The sequence below is a fragment of the Charadrius vociferus genome, unplaced genomic scaffold (assembly GCF_000708025.1).
Source record: "Charadrius vociferus isolate BGI_N301 unplaced genomic scaffold, ASM70802v2 scaffold94, whole genome shotgun sequence".
Taxonomy (NCBI): Eukaryota; Metazoa; Chordata; class Aves; order Charadriiformes; family Charadriidae; genus Charadrius; species Charadrius vociferus.
In genome coordinates, this window is record NW_009648031.1 from 1,216,511 (window position 1) to 1,230,829 (window position 14,319).

The 14,319-nt window shown below is 37.1% G+C and overlaps 1 protein-coding gene across 1 annotated transcript in view; it reads left to right on the forward strand.

Annotated features, from left to right (window-relative positions):
- The window catches only part of DMD (dystrophin), a 927,929-nt gene that overhangs the window by 810,509 nt on the left and 103,101 nt on the right, over positions 1–14,319 (forward strand). Inside the window, exon 61 of the mRNA XM_009883534.1 lies at positions 1,068–1,128. Coding sequence (XP_009881836.1) covers positions 1,068–1,128 — 61 coding nt within the window. The remainder of the gene's footprint in view (positions 1–1,067; positions 1,129–14,319) is intronic.

Sequence of the window (14,319 nt, forward strand, 5' to 3'; positions counted from 1 at the left end):
GAAAGAGAATACTCTGAGCCAAATGATCAAGCAAAGCAGTTAATTATTAGTTGAGTCTCGGGAACAATTATTTTCCTTTGTGAACAGCAGGGGTCACTAAAAAGAAGGATTACACTGGCTGAGGCAAACAGGCTCTTTTTTTTTTTTTCCAACTACATCACTTTGCAAATAAAAAATTCACTATATTAAAAATGAAAATTCTTGGTCCCACTGTTTTTGACAGACAACAAACTTAAAAAAAGAAAAGGCTTTCTGATTATGGCCTAAACTGTAAGATATCTCTGCCTCTAATAAAATCTCTCATAAAAATTACTTTTTTTTTTCTTTTGCCTACAATGAGTTTTATACAATACTTTGTTACAATATATTTTAATTACATCGTAAGTTGATCTTGACATTTAACACTGTGATAGCCAAGAGTGAGTAATGTCATTTCCTCTCTATTTCTCATGAACACACTGTCATTTTCTCTATTATTTGCTGTTATTGGAAGTCAATAAAATACAATTAGTAATGTGGCAAAATAAAAATAAAATTGTCCCCCATTTAGGACAAATCCACAAGAGAAGAAACAAAATATTCAGATGGTATCTCAGTGTAACGTCACTCAACATAAAATGTAAACAAGCGTGTAATTCTGTTCCTGGAAAGATGGAAAGCGCTGACCACCAAGGAAAGAAATTGAAGAAAAGCCAGTCAAACACGTTAGCAGGCAGAACCCTATAAAAGAACACACCGGAAAGATAGAATGCTTCCTCTGCCTCATATCTGTTCTGTAAGCTTAGGAGTCAAGAAGGGGGTTTTTTTGTATTTATCTTTGCAGCTGAATGAGTTCAATTTCTCTCAGATTAGGACAGAAATTTCAGAACAGCAGGTTAATCCTTCCTGTCTTCACGGACAACTGAGCAAACAGACCTGTATCGGCGTGGCCAAGTGTAAAATTGTAATTCTAGAGATTAACGTTGTCTTTCCTGTTTGCTTTGAACTTGACCTCCATGTTTCTCTTCTAGGTATGTTTGTATGTATGTGTGCAGTTATTTATTTATTTGTTTGTTTGTTGTTAACAGCTTCTGTCCAAGGCCCCTGGGAGAGGGCAATCTCACCAAACAAAGTGCCGTATTATATCAAGTGAGTATAAATAGTAATTCATTCTAGCTATTTACATTTGTCATTCACAAGGCTACTTGGTAATTTCTTTAGATTATGGTAAACTGCTCGTATGGTGTCTAAATAGGAAGAACAAAAAGGAGTGAAGTGTGCAATAAATTTCACAGAAGTATGCTAGTTAGTTAAAAACCCAGTAGGATGTACTGATTTGTAAGTTCTTTGGTTTTATGCTACTGTAAATCACCAGCAAACTAAGTAAAGCTTTGGGGTATCTGGATATTTTAATTTGTGCCACTGCCCACAGAAGAGTATGTATGGCGGGTTTTGAAACACCAAAAAAACATTCCGAATTGCAGTTGTGAATGTGATATACTGTTTTTTTTACCATAGCAATGCACATACTTTATAAAACAATTTCCTTTAGGGAAAGCACGTGGTAAAGTTTGTTGCTGAGGAATGACAAGGGACAAATTAGTCCCTATGGACTATTCCTTCAGAGTTTATTTCCCATATTAAGCTAGTTTTTTTTTAGAGACATGTATGCATAACAAATGAGAGGAAAATTTAAAAAATCCACAATTTGGAAACACCTGCTTCTAGTTTAGTGCCCTAAACAGAACCACAACACAGCAAATAAGAAGTTTTAATACATTTTTCCTTCTCTGTTTAGTTCCTTATTGCCTGCAATATGTGCCTTGAACTATTTATACATAACTACTGGAGGAAACAGGTGATGGAATGCCTATGATAAAGACTGCAGTGCACGTAACTGAAACATGGGTGTTGTTTAATAGGCATATTCACACACTTCCTCCTTATATTCCCAGTAAACTTCGGAAACTCAGCTAGTGTCACTGAAGCCATCTGGCCGCCAATGGCACTCGCACTGGCACTTCAGTTGCAACTTTCACAACAATACGAACTGCTACAGCAGCTTCAGAGCAAGCGTTTGAGTTACACATGAAGAAACTAAGTCTGTAGTGCAATACAGTGTGACAGTTATACCTGGTTTAAGTTGGTTTACTGTTGCATTAAATATGTAATTTTTCTGACATTGGTATTTGGCTACGACTACTGAAATAGTCACAAGGAAGCTGGAAACCTCTGTCAAGGAGGAGGGGAGAGGGAAATCTATGGGGAACAAATACTGGAAAGCAAGTTGAGGCTCTGACAGTTCAGAGTGCCAGTTTAAGGCACTACTATGAAGGAGAAGATCTTTTTCTCTGTTCTGTGGTATGACTTGCCTTTATGGGGAGAGGTGCTTTGGCAATTCTTAATGTAGGCACGAGATGCATTTCAGGCTGTACCTCCCACTTCTGTGTATGCTACTCGCATCCAGCAGCCATGGGTAACTGTTGACTCTTTGTGCTAAAGTGGTCAATTGCTATTTTTTGGTGTCAACTTTGCATTTCCCTTGCTGTTCTCGGCCATTTACAAACTCAAAGGCTACATTTGTTTTATTTTGTTCACTTTAGAAAATACCTTAATAGCTATAAAGAGCTGTAGCTGTACTAGTTTAATTAATGTACAAATTCAGCCACATAAGTTATAGGAAAACTTGCTGTCCTTGAGATATAAAACAAACTGGCCAAGTTTTAATGAGTCTTAGTGAGCTGTTACATCTATTCACTTCTCCAGCTGTCATTTCTCTTTTCACTCATTCTCATTGCTCATATTTCATATTTATGCACAACTAAATTGCCTGTCTTCTGTACCATTTTGACTTTTAAACTTAGAATATTCTTTCTTTCTTCTTTGAACTATTACTTTCCGATCAATTGTTAACTCTCTAAAAGAGCTTCCATGAAGACTGAGCAGCTATAGATCGTATTCTCTTCATGTTTACATAATTTTCTTTTTGTCATCAATGTAGAATATTGGTCCTAGCCTCCTTTGTTAACCAGATTTGCTACATGTTTTATTGGTCTTCATTTTATCTGATTTTCCCTTGATGCCTAACTGTTTCATCTCATCATTTTCACATTTGCAATGACACAGCACTTGATAAATCCATAAATCAGGCAGTACTTAGTGCTAAATCTTCAGCAGCGATGTTTACTTACTGCTAGGTATCTTCAAGCCTTGTGATTTTCCTGGTTAAAATTTCATTTTTATACAGTTGATTAATCTTTCGCAACTAGTTGCCTCTAAAGCTATCACTTCAGTAATTTCTTTTTGAGATTATTCACACCAGTTTGTTTGGGTTTTTTTTCAAATTGTATTGGTGTAGGCATCATTGCCATGGAAAATATAATTATCAAGAGTGTACAGCCCATCTCAGCTATTCCCAGTCTCTGCCATTTTGTAGTTTCTTTGCCTACTGTCAGCCTCATGAAAATTGCAGCCTAATGGCCTCGCACCAGCTGCTGCATTCTGGTGGATTTCCTTCCACTTTATTGTTTGCTTCCCTCCTTATGGAGATGACAAGCTGGGCCAGCAGTTCAGCCTCACCTCTCTTTTCCCCAGCCAAGTGAGAAATCAAATCTCTCTGTTCCAGGACGGCAGAAGTATATTGGCTTCCCAAGCAGCAAGTAGATGTTGCTGCCTGGGTAGTGAGCACTTGACCAGAGGAAAAAAACTCTCCCTTTTGCCTCTGAATTAAAGCATGTAAAATTGCTTGAAAACACATTTTATCTGACCTTTTTCTTTTTGATCTTTTTTTCTCCCTTGATATATTCCCTGTGTCTAGTACAGGATTTAAAGGTTTTATTAGAATAAAAAAGGAGAGGAATATTTATAAAAAAAAGTTTTCAGTTTAATCAGTCCTGTCCTTTGAAGGCCTTGATCCTACTTTTACTGGAGTGCAACCCAGAAAATGGAAAGGCAGAGACAGGCACAGGCATGCCTGTACTCTTTAATAATGTTTTAGGTATTCATTAAAATTTCTAAATTTAAGTTTTTAGGAGACAAAACAGGCAATTACTGTACATCAGAAATCTGAAAAGCAAATGGAAAAAATGCACAGCACAAAGACTACTGAATATGTATCAAAAGGTAAAAAAAAGTCTCAAATTCTAAAAAAAGACAGATAACGAAGGTAGGGAGGCTGCAGATTCTAACATCGTAATTCAGGTTAGATCACATCTTAGCAGAGCTCACCCTGTGATGAAAGGGATCTCACGTGTGCATGCATATACACGCACATTCTTATCTTCCAATCAAACAGAGAAGCTGCTCCAAAGCAGTGATAGATAGCAAAATCAAATGTCTACTTTGGATTTTGCAACAGCAGAAGAAGCATTCGGTCATGCTGCACAATGCAATTCCTCTTCAGTGTCTGTCCTCCCGGGGCACATTATGCAGCTATACTCTGAATCCTGTTTGCATCTCTCTTGTGTACAATTTATCCTCCTGTGCTCAGCTAACATGTCCAGTGTATGGTGCTAGGAGATCTCTGCTGCCTCGAGAAAGGAGGAGGAGTTGGATTGAAGTCTGTAACATACTTTCTCTCTAACGAAAAATTCAGTAGTCCTGCCGTTACAAGGTGTTGAAACTTAGTAGTTGTGACTTCTGTATTTGTACTAATCTTTGACATTATTCTTCCTCTGCATAAGTGACTTGCCAGTTAATAGCGCCTGTCTTCTTACCCTCTTGCTGTGCCCATTCTTTTGAAGGATTTAAAATGCTTCTGCAAAAATACAGTAGTCTTTCATCTCAGTACTTCCCACAAAGGAAGCCTTCCAAGTTATTTCCCAGCCAAGCTTATTTTCTTATACAGATTATAGCAGTTCACTGAACTTTGTCCTGCTGAGGACAAAGCTGGATTCTCAGGAGCATAGATTTGACTCCTTGAGAAGATCCATATGAGCCTATCCATATAAATTAGCTATGAGGTGAGCTAACTCCAAGGACTATGCATCTCCACTTTCTCACTCTCTTCCACATTGTAGTTTCCTATGAGAGTATTTGACTTGCATTAAATGTATTAGCTTGTGACATACATTTTTGTTAGTTTTAGATTCTGCAGTCATTACGTACTTCACAGTGGAGATCTAGCGGGCCGGTTTCTATAAACATACTTCATTGTTGTCTTAATTTTTAATCTCCCTTTTAATTGTTGGTTAGCCATGCAGAATTTCAACACAGAGAAAAGCTACGAGCCCCGAGTTTTCATTGTAAAAGCAAACAGATTAAAGTCATGATTCTTTTACTTTTGTTCGACTTAGAGGCAGGATAAATGAATCTATCTGAATTAAATTCTACAAAGATAAAATAACGCAAAGAGTTGCTGTTCTGTTAAAATCACTTGGGTTAATTGTTTCTTCTGCAGAATGTAGATAAGTACGAGACTCAAAAACAGGTAGGAATTATCTGTCAGACAGAACAGAGAGAGACATGGAGAACTGTAAATAAATAATGTATTATTATGTATATGTAGTGAGTGATGCTGTGAGCACACTATGAGAGGCATGTGTATGGCTGACAGTTAACCGATCTCCCAAGTACCAAGAAGGTATTATTTTGGCTTCTTCAAAGCACAGCTATCGTGGTCTGTTTCTGTCTTGCAGTTCTGAACTCTCCATACCAAAATTGAAACTATTGTGAAAGAAAAAAAAACTATATTGCTTTTCAGCCTGCCTTTATGTCATGTAAATTATCATGCTGTCTAGCATAAAAACCTAAATTAAACATCTGATACTTCTTAGAGGTTTGTCCAAGTGCAGAGTTTTTCTTTATCATTTGAAGGGCAGTGAGGCCTTGCTTCTAAAACTTGTCACAAAAATTTAAACTTGGAGTGTAAATAAATGAGAAATCTTGAGCCTTTAACTACCTTTAAAATGAAAACGAAGGTCATAAACAGATGTGTTCCCGCTGACTGAGCAGGAGCACTCCAGAAAGGTACCGCGGGTCTGTCTGCTCTTCGTTACCATCTGTCAGCAGGGAGTTACTGCCCTCACATGCGAAGCAACTGAAGGGGATTTAATTTGTTTGGAAATGAATTTTAAGTACTCAGCAGCAATTTTATCATATCCTAGCTGGTGCAGAGACAGGGGGCAGGGCTGCAGCCTCCCGGTAGGGTCAGCAACTGAGGGAAACCATGTGCTTTCCCACCATAACAGCGTGTACCGCAGTGCCTGTGAGAAGGGCAGAGAGCAGCCTCCCCAGGCACTTACACAACTTTTGATATGGCCGTGCTCATATTTAAGTGGACAGTAAATTTCTTAAGCTTTGTCATCAAACTCATCAAAGTGTACATTTTCACCAGGAGTGTATAGGATTAAGCATTGCAGAGAGGTTAAATAGTGCAGGGATAATATTCATGCAGGTTAAATCTTAAAATGTGTTATGCAGGTAATGTTGTTTGCTCAGTTTAGTCATGAGCCAGGTAAAAGAAGTTTAGATGGAATCTAGATTTCCTATTTTCCTAATTAAAAGGAACGCTTTTAACGATGTTTTAAATCCGTTAAATCCAGCTATTCATTGTTTTCCAGCTCTGGGGCTAGGAGAGTAATAAATGAACTATTTTTATAGGCAGTAATGTGAAAAGTAAACTTTTGATACTGTACAAGGACTTCATATCTTTATAGAGTAATAGACTATAATTACATAACCTTAAATATTTTACTTTTATTGTAGCTAAAATTGTTATATTTATTGTAAGCCAAATGTGATTTTTGCTTGAATTCTACTTTTTACTCCATTTCTATTCGCTCCATTTTACTTCAGTTGTTAAATGTAGCTTGACTGCGTTACACATCATCAAGAATAAAAAATTAACATAACCAATATAATTTTTACAAAGTTGAATGACATACATACAATATAGTCCTATTTTATTGAGTATATGCCAGATCTTCCATAAAAAAGTAGATTTTACAGCTGCTCCTGATAGCTAAAATTTATTGCTATATACTTCAGGCCCATGTTTTAAACATTGTGTGCTTAATGAGCAGGATTCAAAAATAGGAATTACGTTTGATTTCCACTGGAATGCTTTGAACTTGAAAAGATTAGACATATTAAGAGGAAAAAAAAGAGAAAGATTTGCTTGTCAGACTTTTCTTTTTTCAAAGATCAATTACATACTTAATTTAGATGACAAAGGGAAGACAGCTTCTGACAACTGTCCAATGAAATCTTCAAGGAAATGGGGAACAATATCTCAGATTTTTTACATATTCTTGTCATACCAAGAAGTCTCGTAATTCCTTTGTTTCCTCCCAAGACTGACAGCTTCTCCAAAACAGTGCTTGCCACGTCCATTGTCCGCATTGCCCTTGGTTCAGTGTCTATTCTGAGGCAGCTAGCTCCACAAGTAAGCAGCCAACTATTTCCCCATTCCACACGGGAAAAGTTTCATACATACAGTAAGAGAGCCAGCATTAAATTGACCCTTCTTCACCTACTGTGCTTTTTTTGTCTTCTTCATGATCTTATCAGTCTAATATAAGGCAGGACTATAATTAATATTTATGCATTTTAAGATATGTTTCAATACCCATGAAAAAAGTAGTGGGTATGGACCCGTACGATTTACATCACCAGCTGTCTTTGCTATGGATGCACAGATGTTGGTGGACTGTGTAATGCTCTAGTATTGGCATCCAGGGCAATGCAACCGTCAGGAGAAGACTGAGAATGCAATAATAGGACATATCACCTGGGCTGCTTGTGTTTCTCTGAGAATGCAATAATCGGACATATCACCTGGGCTGCTTGTGTTTCTCTAAGTGGCCTGTCTGTCAGGGCAAGGACAGATTTTTTCCCGGATTCATTTTTTTTCCAAAAGGAACTCACTGAAGCTGCTGAATTTGTTCTTTCTCTGACCTTCTAAGATGCCAGTTCTCCAACAGACTGCAATAAGTTCCTATTTTTCAGAATATTCTCCACCTGTCTTGGCATATTTCCTGTCCTGAGCGATTTGTTTAGTCTTTACTTAGCGAATCATGACTATGGATTATTTGACCCATTTTTCTCCTTATTGAATCTCTTTCAATGTTTTTTTTTTTTTCTCTTCTTGTCCGATATAGCTGCAATCAGTTTTCTGTTCATGTCAGGTCTGTGGTGTCCTTATATTTAGACCTTCAATCTTGAGAACCAATTTGTGTATATATTATGCTTAGAGGTCATAGATTCTAAGGGAAGCATAAAATGAAAAAAATCTGCTAGAAAACTTTCTATTAATTTAACATTTAAGTAGAAAAAAAGGCTTTAGATATCCAGCTAGTAAATAGCCCAGATTGCCTTTTGAATTTCAATACATGCCTGTCTCCTGTCTTTCCTTTTCAAGATGCTTTTTCTGTTCACTACTGTAGAGCTAACATAGGAGTACAGTGCCAAAGATACATTTTTCTGTGCTTCATTTTTAACAAAGTTAACTCAATTTTTTCACTTAAAAGCTGTATTATTGGAGAAAATGTTGTAAAACTTAACGCTCGAGGGTTATGACACCCTGCATGAAGCATAATAAGAAAAAATCGCTAGAGAGAGATTACAGGCATAGAGTTAAAATTTAAAGGGCTAGCCAGAAAACTACTATGTTGACTTGGAAACAGATGACTTCATATAAGCATCTCAATTATATTATCAACATGAAACACCATGTTAAGATTTTAATCGCAGCCCAAAGCATTTCTAGTTGAGACATGGGTGTAATACTTTGTTCATAATTAGGAGACACCTTTCCAGCAGGAAATATCCTATAAACATCTCAAGGAGACGGGAGTTAAAGAGTATATGGTTATACAAATTTATTGGGTTTGTTCCAGTATTTTAGCTGTTGTGACCTGAAAATGTGGAATAAACAAACATGAGGAAGACAAATAAAAAGTAAGGTATTAAATTTCAATTGAATAAAAATACTGAAATTCTAAAATAAATTATGTTTCCAAGCAGTATTTTCCAGTCCACCATCTGCCATCCTGGAGGTTCTGTAAGCAAGCATGTTAACATTGTAAAGAATGTGACAAAAAGCTAATGGATTCTACTGCATACTGAAACACAGAAAAGCTGCACCTTCGTTAGAAAATCAGGAGCTGCAGGTGTCCTCCCAAATCAGTGATTTTTATCTACTATTTCATCTTCAGTTTAACTCTGCTTAATTGCATTTAGCTTTGGGACTTCATCGATGGCAACACTGTTGGCTGACCTCACCTACACATCTTTTAGAAAACACAGAAAAAGTTAAGGCAATTGCAAATGCTGCTAGATACGAGCAACAGCAGCAGCAGTAGTAGTAAACAGATTACAGCCATATTGAAGACTGTAAAAGTCCCTAAGGAAATCTGTGTATAATTTAGTTTCAGCTATAACCATGGAGATAATAGCAATCTGAACTAAACTCATAAGTGAATATTCCCTCAACTAAAACTTCACTTGAAGGTTTAGAAATGCAAATTTGATAGGAATCTTAAGGTTAAAATAATATATTATATGCACATATATGCATTCTATTACTCTTGGGACTACCTCTGCCCAAACAGTTAAGGAACAATTTGAAAAGTGTTTAAAGGAAAAATCCTATCAGTGAGGGGTGTTTAACCATGTTTGCTGAGAATCCCTGGAATCTATAAATCATGTACTGACTTTGATAAACATGATTAAACAGCTAAACTTAGGAAAGTTCTGAAGTAAACAAGCCTACATTTATGATAGGTTTTCTTACATCTTGATTAGTTTTGTGTGTCATTAATTTGCATTTCATTTAGTTTTGTGTTTAAAAGCATCCCCTACTTCCATTTTATCACCAGCTCCAGTCATACTGCAGTTGCCAGTTTTACTGAGCAAATTTCATTCGTATATAGAAGTTCTAATGTGAAATATTTTTCTGTGTATTTATCAGCTTTTAGCTATAGCAGTGATGTTCAATTATTTTTACTGCTGTGTTTTGCTGAATCTTGACTATAAAATCATAGTCATTGAATATTAAAAGTTTGCTTTCATGACACAATGATAATATTCAGTGTCTTTTGTAAAACAATGCTAGTTCAAGTTCATTTGAAAATTATTCTGAAATTAAGCAGCTTAAAACATAAAACTAAACTTTGCAGCTGAACCATCATTCAGAGATATTCACCAACCCAAACCTATAGGGTTTTGGATATTTTTTTTTAATCCAACCCTTACTATGATAGTTTCAGTAGGTATAGAGAGTTTGCATTTATAATTTTAAAATTACCGCATGTTTTGTGGAAAGAAACCCCATGATTTTCATGATTGCCTTTGATGTGAAGCACAAAAGAAAAGCTGTCTCTAAGTAACAGCCATATTCAGTACTTTCAGAGATGACTGAAAAGCACATTAGACAGCTCAAAATTTTGTTGTTTCTAGATGATCTCTTTATCTTGAAGTATTCCTAAACTAAACGTATACCAGCTACTCACCTGAATGATCTTCAATATCAGTGTCGTAGGGTTTGGGGTTTTTTGTGAACACTATTTAGGAATTAGCCAAAAAAAGAGAAGGAATATTCCAGCAATGACAGACCATGTGGTCTGTCCACAACAAAGGAAAGCATATTCATTAAGCTGATGGTTTACTCATGTGCAGCAATAACAAGTCAAAGCAAAGAGCTTGTCACAGCGAAGGAAATAGAATTTAAAGGAATTTTTTGTTTGAAGGAGAAAATTCTTGTTTGAAACCAGTTTCCTTTGAGGTCATAGCAAGTTTCTTGATCAGTTACAGATAGTATATTTCAAAACAAGAAATTGGAAGAATGACACTTAGAACATCAAATAGCTGGATGTTAGGGAGCAAGTCTATTTGCTTAACTTCTTCAGTCCCTTCGACATCAGGAGCATATCAAAATGACTTGTTTAAGACTTTTGGTTTTCAGTGATGTATTTTCTTTGAAGCTTATCTGCTACTTCTTCCTTACATGGGAGTCTTTTTCTTCAAGACTGTCCTTGATAAAGCAAAACAAATCTCTTCGCTGACACTGTTCCATATCCAGAACGTTGCCCTCCTTTTTCCTGGAATTCATGTCTGTTTCCAGTCCATTTTTATTTTTTTTTCTGCCCAGTCTTTTTTAGCTTCTGTACCCTTTTCTCACTAAAACAGCTCTTAATAAGGTCACTAATAATTTCCTGTCGTCCAACTCCAAGAATCTTTTCAGTGTTCACATTCTTCTAGGTCATTCCACCACTTTCAACAAACCATCTTCCCACTGTTCTTTCTTGTCTTCTCTTGGCTTGTTGTCAGGCTTTGCCTTGTAATAATTTACCACGCACTTTTTCTGCATCTTCCCCTGGCCTTCTAATGCTCCCTTGGCAGAGCCAGTCCTCCCACAGGCACCACTCTGCCTCCAGCCCATCACCCTCTTTACCCGACTTTGTCTTAGCACTGCTTTTTAGTCTTCAGTCTCTGGGCATATCCTAAAAGCAACCCCAGCACCTTTCCTTTCAGAGTTTTGTTTCATTTAGTTGTGCTTCTAAATGCAACTTGTTAATTACAGATTTCTTTCCTATTTTCTTTATACACTCCCCATTACATGGTTTTTAAGTCCCAAGCTTAGAAAGACCAGAATAGATGTTTTCTTTCAAACCTCAATGTTTCTCTGTTGACATTTCCATTATTTTACACAATGTTTTGCTGCCTCCGTTAGCTATCCTTTCAGTCTCCTAAGGGCACTTTAGGCCTACTTACACATTTAGTGTTGCTTATCCTTAAAATATTTTATCTCCTTTTCCTGCACCAAAAAAGTATATTTTTTTCTTTCTTATTTCTGTTTAAAATTGTCATCATCTTCTGGGAGATTTTTACTTAGTACTCAGTCACTCTGATTAGCAGTAATCTAATTCAGCCTTTGCCATTACTTGCTCATTAAAAGATGGTCTCTTCCCTGTATTACCAATACTCATAAAATGAATTATAATAGCCCAGAATACTTTGGTACGTATCACTGCATTAATTTTACCGTACCTCTGCACAAAAGGCAGATACTTTTGACATTCTACCTGCTCATGTGGACTAACAAAGGATTTTAAAGAACAACAAAAATACTCCTTTCTTATCTAGGTGTCTGACCTGTCTTGAAAAAGACTGAGGTGATCTAGATCCTGCAGAAGTCCCCATGCCAGCAGGCTCCATTAACTTAAGCTCTCTTGAATTCTTTGTCCATCAGTGATGGCAGTGGCTGACATTGCCAGAAATACCGCTTTCTTGTGTGGGGAGCCTGGGGATTCAACCATAAGAAGCTAATTGTCTGGTTAATGAGGTTTAGTAGCAATTTTCTGGGAGATGGTTATCTCAAATTCTCTGTTTCAATAAATTCCATTAGTTCCATAAATTTTAAACCTTTGAAGCTTCACGATATTGGGAAGTTTCCTAACTTAGTTTACAGGGTCAGTTTGTTAACACACATCAGTTCCGTATTTGTTGAATACTGTTTCCTTCTGGCTCCCTCCAAATTCCAACTAGTTGCTAAAGCTTTTCCTCCTGACTGGAAGAAGGTGTCTCTGCCTCTTGTTCCGAGACAATATACCACTGGGCAAGGTACTGCAGAAATATGAATTAGTCCTGAGCCCATTGACTCTCAAGCGTAACAGGCTGCCTCATGGCTGTCCATCACACTAGGTACGGCTGCATTCAGCAGTAGCACATAAGCATACTAGTATTCTCTGCAAAAATTATAATCGGTTGTTAACATTTGCATTTTCAACATAAAGCCCTACCCTGAACACCCCTGTGATATGAGTAGCAGGTGCTCACAGAAGAAGGTCTTTGATGAGAACTCTATTTAGTGGTCATCCAGTGACACCTGCATATACCAAGCAGAAAGACGGAAACGAGTTCTGAGTAAATGCATCACTAACAAAAGAACTCACACTTAAAATCAGAGTTGGCAGACACAACTATTCTCAGTCAAATCTATCTTTTTTGCTGTATTTCTCTTTTGTACAATACAATGACGTTCCAGCCATCTTGAGCGCAGAGCTGTATGCAAGTACAGCAGCTCACACAACAGCCAACAAGTCAAGGGCAAAATTGGCCAGGCCCTTTTAAACCAACACTAACGCGTACCAACAGACTGAGAGTGGGTTTTGTACTAATGCTGCTGGAAGAAATTTTGACTGCTCATTAAACCATATTCTATCATGAATGAGAATTTAGAAAAATGTTTTAGCAGCTATTCCTCCTCATGCCAGTTGCATTTCCAGTGATCTCGCACTGAAATAGTGACGTAGCATAAAGACAAATCAAGTTCTCCACCAGCTCGGCTCTTCACAAGAGAAGGCAAGTTTCCTTTCTGTTAGTACAGATGCAATACAATGGATCTCCACTCTAAATTAGGTTCTCTAAGTGGTACTACAGTGGAGATATTTAATAATAACAATTAGTCTGAATAATGTACTCTCAGCAGCTGCCTGTGATGCTTTTCGTTGCAGTACGCTTTCCTCATTGGAGTCAGTACTACTGAAATGCCTTTAGCAACATAGCACCAACTTTATATGCTCAGATATTTCCCCCAAATTAGAAATGATAGTTGCAACTTTTTCCCCTTCTCGTGAGAAATATATGCATATGATTTGCAAGGGCCTGGTTCATTACAAAAGAGATTACCACTACTATCTATGCTGTTTTTAATAAACATCATCTACTTGGCCCAGAACTTGGCAATTAACAGGTCACAGCAGTACCCCACCAACCCAAACCAGAATCATATCCTAGCACTCACTCAATTTCTTGTCCTCAACTTGTATTTTTAAATTCTTCAAAACCACAAACTCGTTTTTCCAAATCCTAACTGGTTTTCCGAGCAGGTACTTCTCTGAAAATTATTTGATTTTTCTCAGCAGCGTTGGCACTTGCACTTCCCCATTACGGGACTCGGTGCTCACTTAGCATGTCTCAATCACAGCACTAAGCTCTGCTGTGCCTTTCTCTATACTGTCAGCCTTGGAAGCTTCTTTATTCTACCTTGGTATTTAAACGAGAGCCTGCTTTCAACTCCAAATCAAGCTATGGTTGTATTATTCTAAGGCTTCCTTTGGAAAAAAAAAAAAATTAGAACAAAATCCTCATCAGTGGTAATTAATTTTGACAGTGTGGGCTTTGTAGCAATTCACAAACCTGTACTTTGTGCATCAGCATTCCTTATTATTCTAATTAAAGTGGAACATTGTGCCCTCGCCAGTCATTAATGGGTTTTCATTTTGTAAATGACATTTGCAAAAGTTAAAATGGGCAGTTCATATGAAGTCCACAGGCAAGAGCGTTAAAATTAGCATCACCATAGCAACAGTCTTCCATCATTAGTATTCAGGGCAACAG